The 18524-nt window shown below is 46.5% G+C and overlaps 2 protein-coding genes and 1 non-coding gene across 3 annotated transcripts; 1 reads left to right on the top strand and 2 right to left on the bottom strand.

Moving 5' to 3' along the window:
- Nucleotides 1-4123: 4123 nt before the first annotated feature.
- Nucleotides 4124-4197, top strand: TRNAE-UUC. The gene has a single exon. It is a non-coding gene; the product is annotated as a tRNA-Glu (tRNA).
- Nucleotides 4198-5223: 1026 nt separating this feature from the next.
- On the bottom strand, nt 5224-8365 carry LOC124708492. Its single transcript, XM_047240177.1, has 10 exons — nt 8311-8365; nt 8145-8200; nt 7879-7933; nt 6942-7023; nt 6726-6852; nt 6521-6634; nt 6246-6444; nt 6032-6077; nt 5716-5791; nt 5224-5603 (listed from the first exon to the last, which is right to left on the bottom strand). Exons 4-10 carry the CDS (start codon nt 6996-6998, stop codon nt 5305-5307), a joined length of 918 nt encoding a protein of 305 aa, XP_047096133.1. The 5' UTR covers nt 6999-7023; nt 7879-7933; nt 8145-8200; nt 8311-8365; the 3' UTR covers nt 5224-5304.
- Nucleotides 8366-12639: 4274 nt separating this feature from the next.
- LOC124647573 (putative F-box/LRR-repeat protein 9) lies at nt 12640-15437 on the bottom strand. Its single transcript, XM_047187494.1, has 4 exons — nt 15399-15437; nt 14139-14488; nt 13210-13420; nt 12640-13020 (listed from the first exon to the last, which is right to left on the bottom strand). Exons 1-4 carry the CDS (start codon nt 15435-15437, stop codon nt 12640-12642), a joined length of 981 nt encoding a protein of 326 aa, XP_047043450.1.
- Nucleotides 15438-18524: the final 3087 nt, after the last annotated feature.

Raw genomic sequence — 18524 nt, 5'->3', positions numbered from 1 at the left:
TAGCCAATGAACTCATTCTCATACTTGACATCGCCATAGAATCTAAGGAGCTCTCTCAGGAAGAGCATGGTTTTAGGAAGCTCCTCAAGCGCAAATTCCTTGGTCTTGCCTCGTTGGAGCAGATTGTTGCTAGGTAGATATCCATAATCATGTGGCTCTCTGAGGATGATGCATGCACCAAAATTTTCACTTGCATTCCGACCATCGACGTCACAAGAAGATCATCGTGCAACTAACGTTGGATGGGGTGCTCGTTTTGGACCAAGATGAGAAGGCCAACGATGTGGACTCCATCTATGGAAATCTCTGGGGTTCCTCCCCGGAGTGTGGATTAACTATGGACTTCGATTTCCTAGGGATGCAATCGCATGACCTATCGATTTTGGGGGTGCCTTTCACAAAAGAGGAGGTGTGGGGCATTACATAGGAACTGGACAAGGCATCGGGGCCTAATTGTTTCTCTGACAGGTTCTACACCACGTGTTGGCATATCGTCAAGCACCACGTGATGAGGGCTTTCCAAGCCTTGTGGTGGGGGCGACTGTCAGGGTGCTTGTGACCAACCAAACCTTTGTCTCCTTGTTGCATAAGTGTGCGAACGTTGTGAAAATGAAAGATTTTCTCCCTATTAGTTTGATTCACAGTTGTCCGCCGCGCGCATGCCTGAGATAGTGGTCTCTCGGTAGAGTGCTTTCATACGTCGGTGGTGCCTCCACGATAACTTCCCAATTGGTGCCATGTACGGCGAAAAGTATACATGTGCTTAAGAGGGACACCATGTCGCCATCATGCTAAAGATCGGCATTACCAAAGCTTTCGACACGGTGGATTGGGTGTTCCTCTTAGAGGTCCTGGCCAAACTTGGGTTGGCCATACATGGCTAACCATGGTCTGTGGGATGCTTGTTGGACATCGTCTGATAGATTCGTGATCAATGGCATCGCCGGGGAGCTGATCTATAATTGGCATGGTCGATGTGGCAAGGGGATCCCCCTCTCCCCACTTTTTTTTATGTTTACATGGATGGCTTCACCTCATGCTTGAGAGTGTGTCGACAGATGGGATTCTCATGGAGCTCAAGGCTAATGTTTCATACGTCGATCTACGCCGATAGCATGGTCACCTTCCTGAGGCCAACGAAGGTGGATCTGGAAACCTATGTGGGCGTCGTTGGGTATTTTGGGGTGGCCTTGAGGCTGCACATGAACCTCACCAAATGATCTCTCTATCGTGGTATTGTCGACACATACGTCACGGAGGGTCCCTCGCGGCGATGAGAGAGAGAGGGAGAGAGAGCATAAGATATGATGTATGGGATAGTGATACACACCATTACCCATGCCCGAGATCCCCGTCGGTCGTGGATCTTTAATCTTACTATAAATCAGTAGAAGGCAGCAAATTTGTAAATTACAATGAAGTTAATTTTCACTTATGCTACCCGGAGGCTGGCTTATATAGTACGCCAGACCTAAGGTTTACATGGAAGGATCTAACCAACTATGTGTAAGAGATCTAAGGCGGCACGCATGCATTGTCTTGTATGTCAAGCATGCATCCTAGCCTTCTAAACGGTCACCATGTTGGGACCTTAGCTAGGATCCCTCTTGAGCCATTCCTAGCATGTTGGGTCTCCATCTTGGTCCCTGGTGGATGGGCTTCCCAGTGGGCCTATCAACTACACCTCCTATGGGACACCATAGTCCACAAGTATATAGTCATGTCATAGCCATGCATGTGTATTATATATATCCACAACACTCTCCACCCCATTTGTTGCCTGCCGTACCAAGTGGATCTAGCTTGCAACACTAGGCTATGAATTGGCGGTGCTTCCGTGCGAGTACCTCAGGCTGCCGTTGTGCTTGAGGAAGGTCGTGTCTACGCAGCTGCAACCGGTGGTGGATAGTGTTTCAAGCAAGTGTGGTGCGCCAAGCTCCCGAATTGTGGCAGGAGGATGATCCTTTTCCAAGCCACATTGTGTGTGATACCTATCCACGCCATGATGTCATTGGACATTCCCCCCAAGGTCCTAGATGCTCTTCTCAAACTCCGTCGAGCGTTCATGTGGAAGGGTCAACGCAACATCAATGGCGGCCACTGTTTGGTCGTGTGGGACAAAGTAGGCTCGCCCAAGTGCTTAGGCATTCCAAACCTTTTGACTTCTTAACCTCTCCCTTCACTGGCATCGTGCACGGCTGCGAAAGGTGAATCCTTCGAAGGCTTAGGCGCAGTTCAACATCAGCTACCGCAAAGCATTGTTCGAGTCGGTCACCTGCTATGTCCTTAGCAATGGAGAGAAGGCACACTTCTAGAATGACCGTTGGATCAACAGAAACAAGGTGGTCGACATGGTTGCTAATCTTGTGGAGATGTTTTCAACTCAGCAAACTAACACCTGCTCGGTGAAAGATGGTTTCTCAGGGATCTATCTTAGGAATTGTGGGCTAGACCTTGGAGAGACGGTATTAGCAGAGTTCTTCCTTCCTTGGCACCTGCTTGCCAACATCCAACTCGAGCCAAAGAGAGAGGACGTTCTCATGTGGAGATGGACAAGTGACGAGATGTACTCACCCAAGTCAGGGTATGATGCTTTCTTCCCCAGGACAACGAGAGCATTCGTCAATCATCAAATCTGGAGATCTAGAGGCCCCTATAGCATGGGAGGTGTGGGCTTGGGCGTTGCGGTGTTGGGACAAGATGGTATGGCTACCGTCGGGTGATACAGACTTGATCATTTTGTGGAATCTGCCCTCGTGTCCTCGTGCCAATCACCGAGACATGTGGACGGCCATCACCCTAATCTTCTAGTGCATTTGGTGGCATTGGAATGTCGTGGTGTTCAACGCGGTCACGACAGCGCCGACAACTATCAAGGAATAGATTAAAGAAGAGCATGATAGATGGCATCCTAGGCATGTTCGAGGAGTTTTTTCGTGGCAATGTTTTTAGATTACCAGAGCCGTTGTCTCTACCGTGGAAGGTTGTAGAGTAGTCCTAGGCATGTTCGAGGAGTTGTCACCTTTTGTTGGCAGCATGAAGAGCCTTTTTCTGTGTTGGCAGCATGAAGAGCCTTTTTTTGTGTTGCGCATGTCTTTCAACATCCCTTCTATATGATTGATACACCTTGCAAGGTATATTCTCACAAACTTTTTTGTTGGTGTAAGAACCAACTTGAAGTATTACACATAGCAATTTTTGGGAGATCTTTCGTTGAAATAACTGAAAATTACATTTGCTGCTACATCTAACCTTTGGTTGTTGTACAGTTTCATCTATTGTCCCTCAGCTCCAGTGAATATTTTATTTTAAAAAGTTAAATCATGTAAAGTTTGACTAAATCTTTACAAAAAATCATTAACATGCAAAATAGAAATTAATGTATTCATATGATATCTATCTAATATCATATTTGTTGATATATTTTTCTAAATTTTTAGTCAAATTTATTTGGTTTGACTTTTAAAAAAAAACATAAGCATTATTCATTGAAACAGAGGGAGTAATATCTAGCTGCTGAGCATTTCAATTGTGCCCATGTGCAAAACTCTTTGTTGATATATGTTGCTTGCAGACTATTTGAGCAACGTAAAAAAGTGGCTTGCAGGCAAGTCAGTCTTCAAGTTATGTTGATTTATAAGCATTCGTTGATTTCTGCTTGTTAATATAATCTACACATATGTTTTCCTTTTGTACTGTGAGTGTTATTTTTCTTTAGTCGTCACAGCACGCACTTGGATGAACATGAAACCAACATGTTATTAATTTGATTGCCGATCTCCATTGCACGTCTTCATCCAGATTCCAGACCGATGTGCTTGCACGATTTGCGTACAAGCATGTACTCCGTTGCCAAGACTCAAGAGCATTATCACATTCAGAGAAATGCTTCTCATAGCATACGATATGACAATAAGTGCAGTACTATTTGTACTAACTGAAAGTTGCACATATACTGCTGCTGAACTTTAACAGATCCAGACACTTATCATGCACAATTTTTTTTTTTAAGTAAAGATCTATGACTAGTAAGCCAAAACAAAATATTTTGAAATAGAAGTTAGGAAGAAACAAACAGTTCCTTACACTATAGCTACCTACAGTATCCACTCACGTCAACAAGTCCATCGTCGTCCAGCCCGGTTAGGATACCTGGCTTTCACCCAGGCGACCCGGGTTCAAATCCCGGCGATGGAGATTTTTGTTCCTTTTCCACCTGCCCCGTGTAATAGCCTCACCGTACTTTAATTGTAGTGTGCTGCGAGTTTCATTGTTTTTGCTCTGGAAAAGTATATCGACAGACGTAAACAGCATTGTATTTTTGCTCTTTTTCCACCTGTCCTGCGTTATGCCCTCACCATATTTTAATTTATTTTTTTAGTATGCTGTGAGTTTCATTGTTTTTGCTCTGGGAAAGTATATCAACAAACGTGAACAGAAGAACCTAAAAAAAACTACGAATGATGAATGCCATATATACATGGAGCGCATCAGTGGCACATGTAAATAGAAGCATGTAAAATGCTACTCCCTCCGTCCCGTTTTAATCAACGCGGGAGGAGAAAAACAGTTCACTAATCTCATTTTACAGTCCTTAACAAAAACAGTAACCTCCGTCCAGCACTGGATCGATCGAGCTGGATCGATGAGGATGCCACCCGCCTCCGCCCGCTCCTGCTGGGGCCCGCCACGCACGGCGGCGGCGGCGACGGGGAGCTGCGGCGACGGGGACGTGTCTGGGCGAGTGTCGGGGTCAGGCTCCGCGACAGCCGCCAGCTCCGCCTGCCTGGGCTCCTCGGGCAAGAAGGCAGGGACGACACGGGCCTCACCAGCGCCGGCGGACCCGCTGCGGCGGTGGGACAGGCCGCCTTGATGGCGCGCCCAACAGATGAGACGGTGGAGGAAGCCGTGGCTGCAGGGGCGGCGGCGGCGGCGGAGGGAGAGGACTGGGAGGGAAGGGACGGGGGTAGGGGAAGGGGACGACGGGGTCGTGGGGCTGGTTTCCAGTTGACTTGGCAACCAACACTGTACGCTCAAAAAACAAGAAAAGGTGGGGGGTTTTCGCAAAAAAGACAGCCAAATTAATTAAAATGGGACGGAGGGAGTACATTCCAAGAATCAGAAGACCACAGACTACATGGAAAAATGGCCAAATTAGAACTATATATGGAAGTTTTTCCTTGCAAATAATGTTATGGTAATAAACGGTTTCAAGATCCCACGTCAGCCAAATGACTGTGATCGATTTCATGTTGCCACACCATGGCACGAGCAGGGATACAAGCAGAACAGCAGTACTTCAGTCTATTCCAGCAGAAGCTGATCTAACTCATCAAATCCATCGTTTTCATCGTAGAATTCTCCTGATTTGTCGTTGTCAATCACCGCCAGTTCAGCGTGGCTATCATTTTCATAGAGGAATTCTTCTGGCTCGTCATTGTCAACCACTGCCAGTTCATCACCAGGAGACACACCAGTGTTCTGGTAGAATTCTTCCTTCTGGGCATCCCACTCTTTCACGATTTCCTCTACCCTTTCGCCCAGCAGTTTGTCATTCTGAAGGATGTGCTTGGCATTTTCCACATCAACCGTTTGGCTTACCTCTACCAACGTAAACGAGAATAACAAAAAGGATAGCAGCAGGGTCATTGACAGTACTAATAATACTAATGAAATGCCAGATAGTATAAGAAGATGATGGCAACAGATAAACACCTGTCAACGCTAATTCTTTGGCTTTAGCATAGTCCATTGACAATTTCTTGATGGTATCAAGTTCAAGCTCCTCACCCTAGATGCAGATTGATGTGTCAGAACACAGCAATACTTTATTCAAACTTAACTGGAATGGTTACAGCATGTGCCAACCAGTACCATTGGCAGAAGAGAGGGGGATAGGCAGGGAGGTAAAACAAAAGAAATGATAACAGTCAGCCTATGTGGCAATGTCACCTAAATGTGTTAAATGAATCTTAAAAGAGACCATGAATGGAAATAGAAGCAATGATATATGTAAAGAGACTAAACTTACCAAGTCAGTGTGTGTGTATTTCCCTATTTGAGTATTTGCAAACAACCTGCAGCATAAATATAAAATTCAGAATATTAGTACTCCAGTAATAAGTAGTGTGTTCTTGTTTGCACACAGAGAATATAACGATGGAACAGCTTACTACCCTGCAAGAAGAAACACACAATGCTAATGATGAAGACCAGACAGATGGTAGAGCAGAAAATTCACGTACTTGTCACAGGCAAATTTCACCCGTTTAGTCTGGAATGCATTCAATTCGTCAACCTGCTTGGCCCCATGGTCACCAAGCAAATTGATGAATCCAAACAAAAACATGCCTTTGTCTAGCATCCTTTTGACAAGTGCTGGTACAAGACCAATTCCTCTCTGCTTAGCCTCCGCGATGAACTCTTTGAGTTGCTTGGACTCCTCTGTTGCATGACATATTCAGCGGATTAATCTTCAAACTTCAATAAGCCTTAATTTAATGAAGAAAATATGCCTTACCAAGAGACAGATAAATTTTGAAGTGTGGCTTGTATGGTTGGCACTCATAAAGACAGTAAAGGCAGTAAAGACCTGCCAACCTTTGAGATAGAGAACTTTGGGAAGCCATATGGCCTACATACACAACAAAGGGAAAATACATCAGTAGTGCTGCAAAGAAGATTACCTGTGGTAAAGTACCAATTTCTAGGAAACCATAGCTTACCTATACAATGCAAAAAGAGGGACTGCATGAAAACACCCGAGTTGGTCTTGGGTCGGCCTTCATAGATATAAGAGAACTTCTTGGCCATCCACGCTCTCTTGAAATCAGTGAATGACGTGCAATGTTCCTGCCATACAGAAATGCAAAGGATGCTACTTATTTAACATATGGTATGCACATGACACAACTAGATGAACTGCGTGAGACAAAAAAGACCTTGGCATAATCATCTAGCAGCTCGTCAATATCCAGCTTGAAAGGAGCAAGATCCATCCTAAGGTTGAGTTCAAATGTGAATCTGAAACCAGAAAGAGCTATTAACTTCAACAGCAAAGAAAAAAAAATGTAATACAGAAACAGTCATCTTCTATCAGAGAACACCACGACGAGAAAAAAAAGGGCCTGAATCATGGAGCGATACTTTCTGCACTAATGTTCTTCCTATCACTGGACTTTTCAGCTGATTTTCCATCCTACCTTGTGTTCTCTACCTACATCACTTTCTTATTGATTAAGCGGCATGAGCAACTCTTTTTTTTTTCAGGATTCCAGTGGCTTTCAAAAAGCACTTAGTTACTTTTAGCTTTCAATGTAACAGTTGAGTTAAATACATCTTTACAAGCAGTAACAATGGAAAATTTAATAAAAACTAGTAAGCAGTGGCCAAGACAGTATTAGAGCAAGCCACGGGCCAACAACTAAGTGCCTACATAATACCCAAAAAAGAATTCTCATGTTGAAGCATGAAAAAAGGCTCGATTGCACAATGAATGAGGAATTTGAACTCAATTCTTAGTGAATGTACATGCAACTTCTTACAGATTAATTCTATTGTCTACATGCAACTACAAGTTACTGTATGTCACTCCAGAAAAAATAGCTCAGTGGAATGTTGGCAATTACGCATCACAAGTCCAGCATTAACGTTAATCTAGTAGCAGAAAGAACTAGTACACACTTCTGATAGAGATAGTAGCACCGTTAAAACCAGCTAAATGAAGAACTAGCACACACTTCTGATAAATACAAGTTGGAAACCATAGCCATACAACAAAAAACTTAGAAGCCACAGAAAAATGGCAGCACATGAGCATCATTGAGCGTACAGCACATGAAAAAATGGCAGCAGGGGACAAGAGTACAACGAGCGTACCTGCCACTACAATATTGTCGAGCTGACTGCCGAAACAATTAATCTAGAAAATATCCTGCAGACAATACGTTTGTTAAGTTTGCAACAGCATGCATGACTATAGTAAATCTTAAGTTGATATTACAAAGTTTTTTGTATATGTATAAAGAATTATTCATGGTGATGTAATGACCTCTTCATTTCAAAGAAAGTGGTGGCATGCATATACATTCCCACTAGAAGGAGGACAGCAAAGCAGCAAAACAGGGTAGAAAACAGATTATGACCTTGGATGTCGCCTACTCGCCTCCTTCGTGTAATCAGCAACTCCGAGCGCCCAGGTCTATGTACAGAAGCAACAAGATTAGATGGATGTGCACTTAGAACAAAGCAACACAAGTTCAATAAACAACCAACAAGTGAACGGGAAAGGGAATGAAGATTCATACATACATGAGATAGGTGTTGCTCTCCCTTCTCAGCACAGCCTTCTCACAACACCAGCGAGCTGCAATCATTCAGAGGAACATTTAGAGTTTGAAATACCAGCAGAGGTCAAACAAACCTTACAAGGTGGCACATAAAGTGCTACAGAGAAAATACAAATAACTAAAAATACCGCACATAAGATCAAGAACCCTGGTCAACTTGATCTCGCGCTAGAACAGAGTTCAGAAACAAAGATCAGAGGAGACAGTGTTTTGGCGCTGCGCACAACTTGCAGCTTTTCTTGTTCTTCCTCTCCCTTTTATTCAAGAGATTGATTGTGTCTGTCACAAGATGCCCACAAGCGGACGTGCCATCCCACGTCCTGGCTACCGATATTACAGCGCTTCGATCGGATCGAAGACTAAATCAAAAGGAAACGAGCTTACCTGATCCTAGGAAAATAGCTGAACTTCTAACCGAGTAAACTGACGAAACTGTCTAACTGAACCTCTAAAAGTCAACACTTACTGAGTAACACACTAGATTAACTAACAGCCATTACTAGCAAAGTCTAGTTTCTTTCAAGTAAGAACAGGTAATTTTGGTTATGTTTGGATGCAGCGAATTGGGCCTGAAATTGAATTGGACTGGGAATTCAAATCCAAGATGGAAAGGAAACGACTTCCAATTAGAATTGTGTTGTTTGGGTGTTCTTGGAATTTGCTGTTGGAATAGATGGAATTGGATGATTTGTTGACCATCGTTCACCTTTATACGTTCGTAAACCATCGTTCACTGCCTCCACGATCAGCTCGACTTGGAGACCGCCAAAGAGAGGCCACCGGCCGCCGCCGTTACCCCTACCACCCGGTCGCATCTAGGGTTAGGGGAACCGGTGAGGACGACGACCGGTCGCATCGAGACTCGGAGAAGGGCGGAGATGTGGAGAGGAGGGCGGGAATCGGTGAGGAAGACAAGGGCGGGGGTGGCTTACCGGAGCAGCCGCCGCCGCGGCCGGGAACCTCCACGTGGCGTCGGGCGGAGCAGGCCGAGCTCCGGAGCTTCCCTCGCTCTCTCGCGAAGGGACTGAGGAAACTGTACGGGCGGGACTCGTTTCCGTGCGATTCCGAGCGGGAGTGGATGCGCGGGAAGTGAGCTCGGAGTTGGATCCAGTTTGAGCATCTCCCACAGCATTTGTATGTTTGCCTAAAATTACTAAAAACTGAAAATATAGCAATTTGGTTTTAAAACACAGCTCCAACAGCTTTTGTATAAGTGCTCCCCTCACCAAAAAAATTAGCAAACTTGATAATATTGGCACTTCACTTGGTATATTTACAAAGCCCAAAGACACTTTGTATACTTGACGAAACGAACGCGGGAGCAGCAACTACTACTTGGGAAACTTCCCAACCTTCCTCCCACAAGACGCCGGCGCCGCACGGCTTCCTTCACCGCCACTGACCCACAACCGCCGCTGTCCCTCCTCCACCGCCACCTCCCCGGCCCGTTCCGCACCGGCGCCCACCGCCTCGGTCCCTTACCGTGCCACCCGATCTCGATTCGGCCGCTCCCGTGTTGCGTAGCCCGAGCTCGATTCTGGCCGGTCGCGATTCCGGCCAGATCGAGGGCCATCGCCGCCCTATCCGTCGATCTAGTGGCCGGTCGTCGTTTCCCACAACCTCCCACGGTCGATTCCGGCCCGATCGAGGGCCGCTGGCGCCCTATCCGTCGATCTAGTGGCTGGTCTGTGCGTGCCAGATATATGGCCAGCATCTCTAGCACACCCCAAAACCGCAAACCCAAATCGGTGTATTCAGGACACCCTAAACACGTTTTGGGACCGAAAAAACGGCTCGCGGCCCCTAAAACAGTATATTCCGTTCTGGCCCACGCTCAGATTTTTTCCTTTTTCTTCATCAATTTCTTCCCTGTTCTCCCCCGCTCGCTGCCCCAGCCGCCCGTACGCCACCCGCCGACCGCCCGCCACACGCCCACGTCGGCCGCCCCCACCAGCCTGCCGCCCTTGCCCACGCCCGCGCCGGCCGCCCCCGCTCGCAGGCCGGCCACGCTTGCACTCATCCCCGTCCGCCCGTCGGCCGCCCGCGTGCTCGCAGCAGCCGCCCCACCCTAGCAGCCACGGCGCCCGCCCCTGCCAGCCACCCGCTCCGGCGAATTTTGAACCGATTCCGGCGACTCTGACGAATTTGGTAGACTCTGAAGCTCGTACGGGCTGAAGTTTCATTCGCACCAAGTGGTTCGCTTTAAGAAGGCCTCGCGAAACTGGGTATTTGGAGTTCCCACGATGCGAAACCGGAAAGACTGGAAAAAAAATCCGGATGGAGGCTCGATGCGGCATCTGAACCAGCCTTTTTTCTCTCTAAAACCCATAATAGCAGTATTATACGGATGGGGGCTGGATGGGGGTCTACCCCTAACTAGAGATGCTCTTGAGCCCCAATTATGTAGCCACCTACATGCGGATTGGGTTTATACAATTCCAAATTGGGGTTTGCTCCGGGACAATCCCTCCCCTAAAATCAAAGCAAACTTTAAAACAAGGATGGCTGAGATAGCTTGATACCCCTTCGTTTAATATTAAATGGGTATATGTAACCCTATACAAAACCGGTATGATCCAACTAAATTGTATGAATATGTCGCATATGCATGTATATAATTATGTATATACGTCCGCGCGGTACGGCCGCCAGGCGGGAGGGGCTACAAGGTGGTGATGGGCGGCCACGAGGCAGTGTGGCAACGTTGGGCAACACGAGACTCAGCAATGCCTCATAGGTCCGTACCAGTATGGTTGGGGCAGCATGCAGGCTAGATCGAGTGCTAGACGACGACGTGAACGGCCGGACAGTCCGGTCAATTAGGCTGGACTGTCCATCATGTTGGGAACGAGACTAGCCGGACTGTCTTGCGGTGCCTGCACCGGACTGTCTTGCGGCGTAGGACTGTCTTGCATGAATTAGTAGTAACACTATGTTGTGGCATGTGAAATCTTGCAGGAATTAGTTGCATAAGTTGTTTGGTTATATTATAGGAAAAACACATGAAATGTTTGTAGAGATTGAATGCATATCATAGCTGTTACGGATACAAATGAATTTTTCCAACAGATCTAACCTCTCGCTAGAAATCTTATAAAATTGTAGTATAGGTAAGTAATCCATAGAAATTTTGTAGATGAATCAAATGGATTTTATAGGAAAAATCTACAGATAAAAATCTTACAAAATCCTATAAAATTTCTCTTAAAATCCTTTGAATCAACATGCTCTATGTAATTCCGACGAGGCAAGACCGCGTTGTAACCAGACAACAATCAAAAGAGACCTAGCCAATTGATCACTAGGGTCGAGGACGCTTAGATATGTTGAGCCTAGATTGTCCTGCCACTCATGATGGGAATGGGTTAACCCGACCCTGCTCCTCTATCCATAGCCTTTTCCAAGCCTAAAATACTTTTCTATTCATGACATAACCGCTATTTGAACATCGAACAGTACTGCAATAGGTCCATATCCTACATTTGTCAACTCTTCTTTTAAACTTAAGGCCAAAGGCCCAGCTTTAAATTAATAAAGCCACAACGGCAGAGTTATAAAGTGCTGAAAACAGCTTACAAACATCAAGGACCAAACACACTAAAGATAACAAAGAACGCAACTTGATCTTGATGTCATCATCTAAAGGGGAGGCAAAGCTTAGGAGAAGCAATGCCGTGCAGCTCGCCACCGGAGAGCCCTGCCGACATCAAGTCTTGGCGCAACGCAGCCAGCCTGCCATCCGCCTCCACCTCCGAAGAAGGCCCCAACCTTCTCACCCTGGATCGTAGGGCGTCGAACCATCAGCAGGCGGAGCAGCTCACCCTAGAGCACGCAAGAGCACCTAGGCAGGGTGCCAAGGACCATCGCCAGACAAGATCACCGCACGCAAAGAACAACGAGCATCGCCACCGGCCACCTCACCGGCACCCCAAAAGACTTCAGCTTCCAAAACTCTGAATTACTTTACCTGTTTTTTGTCAAAATTTTCACATTATTTTAGCTAAGATTGCTTCGCCAGAATCGCATCCTCCCCACTGCTCCCTGCTTAACATATGCCAGTTTGCAAGTCAGCCAGGCACAATCATGTGTCGGAAACAGATGGAGTTTTACTCTATGATCAAAGCACAACAAACTAAAACTAAAAACACATCGAGCTAACACGAGCTTGCCAAGACACCTACCGGCTGCATACACACGGATTTTAGTACTATAAAATCTGAAACTCCAGACCGATACTACATGCTACATATTCTGTCCCAACACAAATAAAGACAACTTCCTTGTAAGATTCCTACAGGCCATAATAATCATGGATGTAAGTATACGCGGTAATGTCGTCGATGTCAATGTTGCTCAAGTCAGGTTCAGAGCCATCTGAGAGAAGAGAGATATCATCATAGTAGTTATCCCACTCATCACCCATCTCATCATCCCCGTGAGGTGGATCCTCGTAAGCAACGAACTCTCGTCCTTCATGTTCATCAATGAGATGAAGCTCTTGGAAGGGGGTCAGACCTTCAGTAATCTTGACATGTTTGAGATGAGCCCATCTTGCTCGGAGGCCATCATCAACCTTCACATTCCAGCAGTCACTGAGATCGAGCAACTCGAGGTGGGGGCAGTTTTTGAGGATGTCATGAACACCCTTCTTCGTCAAGCTGTTACCTGAAATCTGAAGGTTCCGTAACTCATGCATGTTTTCAGCTATTGCAAATGCATCTGCGTTTTTACTCTCCGGCCACATCACATCTTCTTCTTCTTCTTCACAGAATGGATCATTAAAAAGCTCATCCACACCGTCATCATCATCCTCCTCCTCCGCCTCCTCCTCCTCTTCATCCTCACTGTCATCATGAATAACCTGGTGCACTCCGTCATACTCGGCGTTGACTCTCAAGCATCTCAGCTGTGGGCACTTACTGCCAACATATTTGTAAAATTCTTCAAGAATCCCGAAAGCATATGAATGCTCTAGCTCCACTAGCAAAGGGAATTTCGCAGCAAACACAGATAATTCTTCACAAAAAATAGACGTGCATCCAATGAGTCGGATGCTCTTCAATGAGCTTGTCCTGCAAAGACAAATATCAAATTTGATGACAATTGAGAAAAAAACAATTTGTCTGAGCAGTAGGTTTGGTAAAGTATCAGGCAATTAAGTTGAATGATATACACAAGCACAATCAATATTTCGAAATAGATTAGACCTAATAGATATTTCTTGTTCAACTACACAGTCGGATAAGTTATGGCTTTTCATAAACCACATGCTAAAGTTAGAAGAATTGATTTCAAGAGTTGGCATATCATGAAAACGTCACTTGGATGGTACCTTTCTCAAATAATAAAATTGCAACAAAAGATATCTATGAAAGTAAGGCAGGAGGAACACAATGTGTTTTGCTACAGACTTAGCTTCCTCTCTCATTTGATAAATTGCAAAACAATATTGGAACACTTTCTGAGGAAAAAACCCTACCCAACATTGCCTGTTATCTAGAACATGCAAACATCCCAAGTGGTACGAAATATATCTAAAATTCACCCTTAGTTACTAACATTTTGCAAGAGAAACTGGGGGGGAGGGGTGTCCTTTCTGTGGTATTGCGCATTTAACATAGAATGGCAATCACAATTTGAGGAAATGTGTACCACAAAGAATGCAAAATACATATCCAGAACGCAGACTGTTAAGTATACCGTACAAAAAGAAATGGTAATAGACATACTAAGGAGTACCACTATGATATTGAAGTATAGAAAGATAAATTTCGCAGGAAAGAAGATTACCTCTCCCCTATGTAACTCAAGAGATTACAGGTAACAAATTTCTGACCCCAGAACGACTCCAGCTTCCCAGCAGACCGATCTACAGCTACTTTAGCCATTGCACACATAACCCTGTTGTCCTTCTTGAAAATCAGCTTATGACGGGTCATGTCCACGAATCGCCACAACTCAGGGACCTTGGCAGCCTCCAACCATGAGTGGCACACAAGGCCCGCACCCATCAGAATTTCAATGGCCCCAAGCTTGGCGAAGATTACAGAAAGCGCATCAAGTGGTAGCTCTGACCAGTCCCTAGCATCACCAGGCAAGGGGATTGGCTCCACCTCCACTTTTGCGCAAGAGGGCGACATCTGAAAACATGAGTGCATAAATTCAGGAATCAACACTCCAACAATCCTAGGAAGTAAACTAGTGCAGGACAGAAAGCAGGTTCAGCAAACTAAAACTTACTCGAAGACGTCAGATTTCCTGAGTTGAAGAAAATCAGATGATGTAATGTTAACTTAAATACAGGCACCTGCAATCGATATCCTATCTAAACGACCACACGCCAACATCCTATCTAGAATACCACCACAACAGATCTTTATGATACAGAGATAAATCAAAACCAATTTATATCTTTACTTTTTTCCGGGTGGAAACCAATAATCTTCTCGGTAGTGTTTCTTTAAATCATACACCAACTACTACTTAGAAGAAGAAGAAAATAAAGAAGGGTTCTTCACAAGGATAACATCCTAATTAAGATCCTTCAAATCGTATAAGGAAAAAGGGAGCGTTACTTGTTCCGTTGTTCGGGATTACGGATCGGATAGGAGTAGGACACAAACAAAATCTGCGCAAGATGTAATTTTGAGAGGGCACGGTACGGTTCTAAGATTTGGATCATCTGGTGAAAGGAGAAAATATTACGTTGGTTCGGCCCGCAGCGTGTTTGACAACCGTCTGGAAGCACGGAGACCTTCGTGTGGGATTGCTCGCCGAGAGTTTGGAGGGGCTTTAATAGTCGCCGTTTGTCAACCTGGGCCTTCTGATTTAGCATGTACGGTTCAGACCATCAGATGAGACACGGGAAAAAGAAAGTGCCACGATCCAAGCGCTAAATACGGACTGAGTGGATTCCCTGCAAAATGATTAAAAAAAAATCCAACTGGAGGAGGGAAATCGGGAGAAGGCCACGGAGGAGAGATTGCTGAGCCCGCTCGCACCAACAGGGCTGCGTCATCGTACATCCATCTATGCGGATGATGTTGTGACCTTCCTGCGGCCCTCCGTGCTGGATTTCAGGACCTTCATGGCGGTTATTGAGGATTTTGGGGCAGCCTCAGGGCTGCGTACCAACATCGCCAAATGCTCGGTCAACCTCATCCGATGTACGGACGCCCACGTGGCCTTGGTGGAACAGGAATTGCGGAGCCCAGTAGAACCCTTCCCGCAGAAGTACCTGGGGCTACCGTTGTCTTTGAGGAAGCCCTCTGCGCCCCAGCTTCAATATCTCGTGGACAATATAGCGAATAAGCTCCCAGGGTGGAAGGCGTCGCTCCTCGACAAAGGGGGCCGTTTAGAGCTTGTCCGATCCACTCTATCGGCGATGCCTATTTTCTCCATGATGTCCCTCGACATCCCGGTCAAGACCATCCTTGCGATTGAGAAGATAATCAGGGGATTTCTATGGAAAGGAAGAAAGGATGTGAAGGGCGGCCATTGCCTGGTGGCGTGGGACAAAGTTTGCACCCCCAAGGCTTGGGGTGGTCTCGGTATTCCAAACTTGAGAATGATGAACGTAGCCCTGAGGACTAGATGGCTCTGGCTTCAGCGGGTTGACGACACGAAGCCGTGGAAGGAACTAAATATACAAGTTTCTAAGCTTTCGAAGCACCTCTTTGAAGGCGCCACACATTCAGTGGTAGGGGATGGTGCGTCCACCTTTTACCGGACGGACAAGCTGGCTGCACGATGGGCGGATCCGCGACATTGCCCCAAACTTGTTTGCCGCAGTGCCGAAACGGGCGGCCAAACAACGACGGGTCCGAGAGGGACCGGCGGGGGCTGGCTTGAGGACCTATCCCCGGACCTAGGCGCCTCTGCGCTCGCTGAGCTCCTCGCACTTGCCGATCGGCTGAGTACGAGATCACTCTTACGGAGGGCGTGGATGACAGCTTCGGATGGCGGTGGGAGAGTAACAATTCTTACTCCGCCGGATCTTGCTATGAGGGGATGTTCGGCGCCGAGTGGACATGGCCGGTGCTCGCAGGTTTGGAAATCGCGCGCACCCCCAAGCGCAAAGTGTTCATGTGGCCGGCAGCGCGCAACGAGTGCTCGGACGGGCGACAGGCTTAGTCGGCGTGGACTTCCACACCCGGGATCTTGCCCTTTTTGCGATCAGGGAGACGAGACCCTGGACCACCTTCTCATGGGTTGCGTCCTAGCGCGTGAGGTTTGGGCTGTGTTTCTACGCCTCTGGGGCAAGCTCCACTGGATGCCACAGCCAGACTCCACCCTCGTCCACTGGCTACAGGATAAGAAGGGGGGCCCGGGAGGGGACAGGGACCTCTGGACAGCGGTGGTGCTCGTGTGCTGGACCCTCTGGCGTCACCGCAACGATGTAGTTTTTGAAGGTCTGGCCCCTTCCAGGGCCGTGGTAATTCACAAGATCTCAGAGGAGGCTGAGCTTTGGCGAGCTGCTAACTTGTTTAGAGGCACGCTTGTGCCGGTGGAAAAGTGGAGATGTCGCGAGTAGTTGCTTAGGTGTGTGTGCTAGCCTTTAGGGTTAGTGTGGGTGCGCTCGTGGCTTCTGTGCCAGAGGCGTGTTGTATCTTTTGGCCTCTTGGCCACCCCTTCTATGAAACCGATACGTCTTTCCATGACGTATCCTTGAAAAAATTAAAAAAAAACTGGACTGAGTGGCCGGTGTTACGGTGGTGTGTTTGGTTGGGCACACTCTCCCGGTGGCCATCCAGTTTTAATACCGTCCTACTCTCTTTTTTTTTAGAAATATACCGTCCTACTCGTACGGCAAAACACTAGAGAGACATACAACCTAGCCCCTTCTCCTAAACCTAGCGCCGTCTTCCCCTACGGCTCCTCGTTCATCTTTCTTCTTCTGGTCTCATCAGCGTTAGGAAGGGTGGAAAATCCAATCTATATGTGCGTTCGATCACGATATCTCCTTTTAGATTTCAATGATGGTGCTAGAAAACTATAATTTTCTAGATATTATTATGGTTGCCGTGATGAGAATTGTTATCGCAATATTTGTCCCGGCCGCTACATCCTCGACAATGGTGATTCCTATTACCGGCTCCTAGGAACGTTGACCAAGTTGTTCGGTTGCTTTTCCATATCATATTAGTGTTGGTACTCTTACTGATATCTATTGACTACTTTAGTGGTTACGCGCATGCACGTGTAGCCCTTGTATTACGGCTCAAAGTAATTTATGGATCGCTGGTATCAACAGGTTTATTGTTTGGTATCTCGCATTTGGCTGCTTTTATAAAAATATTGTGTCATGAAAGAATAGAGAGTTTTAGTACCTCGAAGTTTAACTCTTTTCTTTCAGACTTTATTTTGTGAGGAGACCCCAATCTACCGATGAGAGCTACAATTAACCTTGTCTTGGGGAATTAAGTAGGTATATGCTCATCTAATTGGGTGGACGTCTAGGTATATGTAAGTGTGTTGCTTATCCTTCAAGCATTGATGGTGGTGTTGTTCAATCATAATTCATTCGACGGTGGTGTATACACCATTGGGTCCAAAGATCCGGTGGACATGGAGGTCTTCGCTATCCATCGCTTTGGCCCTTTCGCCGGTGGTGACGACGATGCTAAATAAGGTCTCCCCGGTTTCTTCTTCGGCGCGATGCGTGTCGTTGTGACCCGTCAAATATATTGAGGAGATCTAGAGGATATATTTGCGTTTCCCTCTACGGAAGAAGGGTTTGATCATGTCTTCGTTGGGCCAGTGGTACTAGTTATTCCATCAAATTGGGTGGACGCCTAGGTGTGCTTGCCCTAGCGGTGTCTTCTTCTCCGGGCCATGGATCCTTTGTGATCCATGTTTGATGTCACCTCCAGATAAAGATCGATGACTTCATAGTGCATGTATGAATACTAATTTCTACTTCCCGCGACAAAGCGGGAACTCCACCGGCCGGTACATCGATGCGCAATCGGCGCGTGCGAGACAGGGACGATAGAGAGCTCCCTTGGGACCGAACCCTATTTTTTTTGTTAATAACGGCTTTCTTGTGGTGTCGGTGTTTCATCGGTATAGAGACGGACTCCTTGGGAAAAATGTCTTCTGCACGAGGCTAGGCAATCATGTATGTTATTCGCGTTACAAAGCAATTTCACCCCTACGTGCCAAATAAACGGGAAA

The sequence above is a fragment of the Lolium rigidum genome, chromosome 4, assembly GCF_022539505.1.
Source record: "Lolium rigidum isolate FL_2022 chromosome 4, APGP_CSIRO_Lrig_0.1, whole genome shotgun sequence".
In the NCBI taxonomy this organism is placed as follows: Eukaryota; Viridiplantae; Streptophyta; class Magnoliopsida; order Poales; family Poaceae; genus Lolium; species Lolium rigidum.
This window is presented reverse-complemented; position numbering and strand designations above follow the sequence as displayed.

Excerpts from the sequence above, each read along its gene's own strand:
- LOC124708492 (XM_047240177.1), bottom strand. The coding sequence starts at position 6,998 with ATGGATCTTGCTCCTTTCAAGCTGGATATTGACGAGCTGCTAGATGAT. Across the intron at positions 5,792-6,031 it reads AATACACACACACTGACTTG|GGTGAGGAGCTTGAACTTGA; the intron begins GTAAGTTTAGTC and ends ATCTGCATCTAG. Across the intron at positions 5,604-5,715 it reads CAAAGAATTAGCGTTGACAG|AGGTAAGCCAAACGGTTGAT; the intron begins GTGTTTATCTGT and ends TTACGTTGGTAG.
- LOC124647573 (XM_047187494.1), bottom strand. The coding sequence starts at position 15,437 with ATGAAGGTCCTGAAATCCAGCACGGAGGGCCGCAGGAAG. Across the intron at positions 13,421-14,138 it reads TTGAGTTACATAGGGGAGAG|GACAAGCTCATTGAAGAGCA; the intron begins GTAATCTTCTTT and ends TTGTCTTTGCAG. Across the intron at positions 13,021-13,209 it reads AGTATGACGGAGTGCACCAG|ATTTCAGGTAACAGCTTGAC; the intron begins GTTATTCATGAT and ends CGGAACCTTCAG.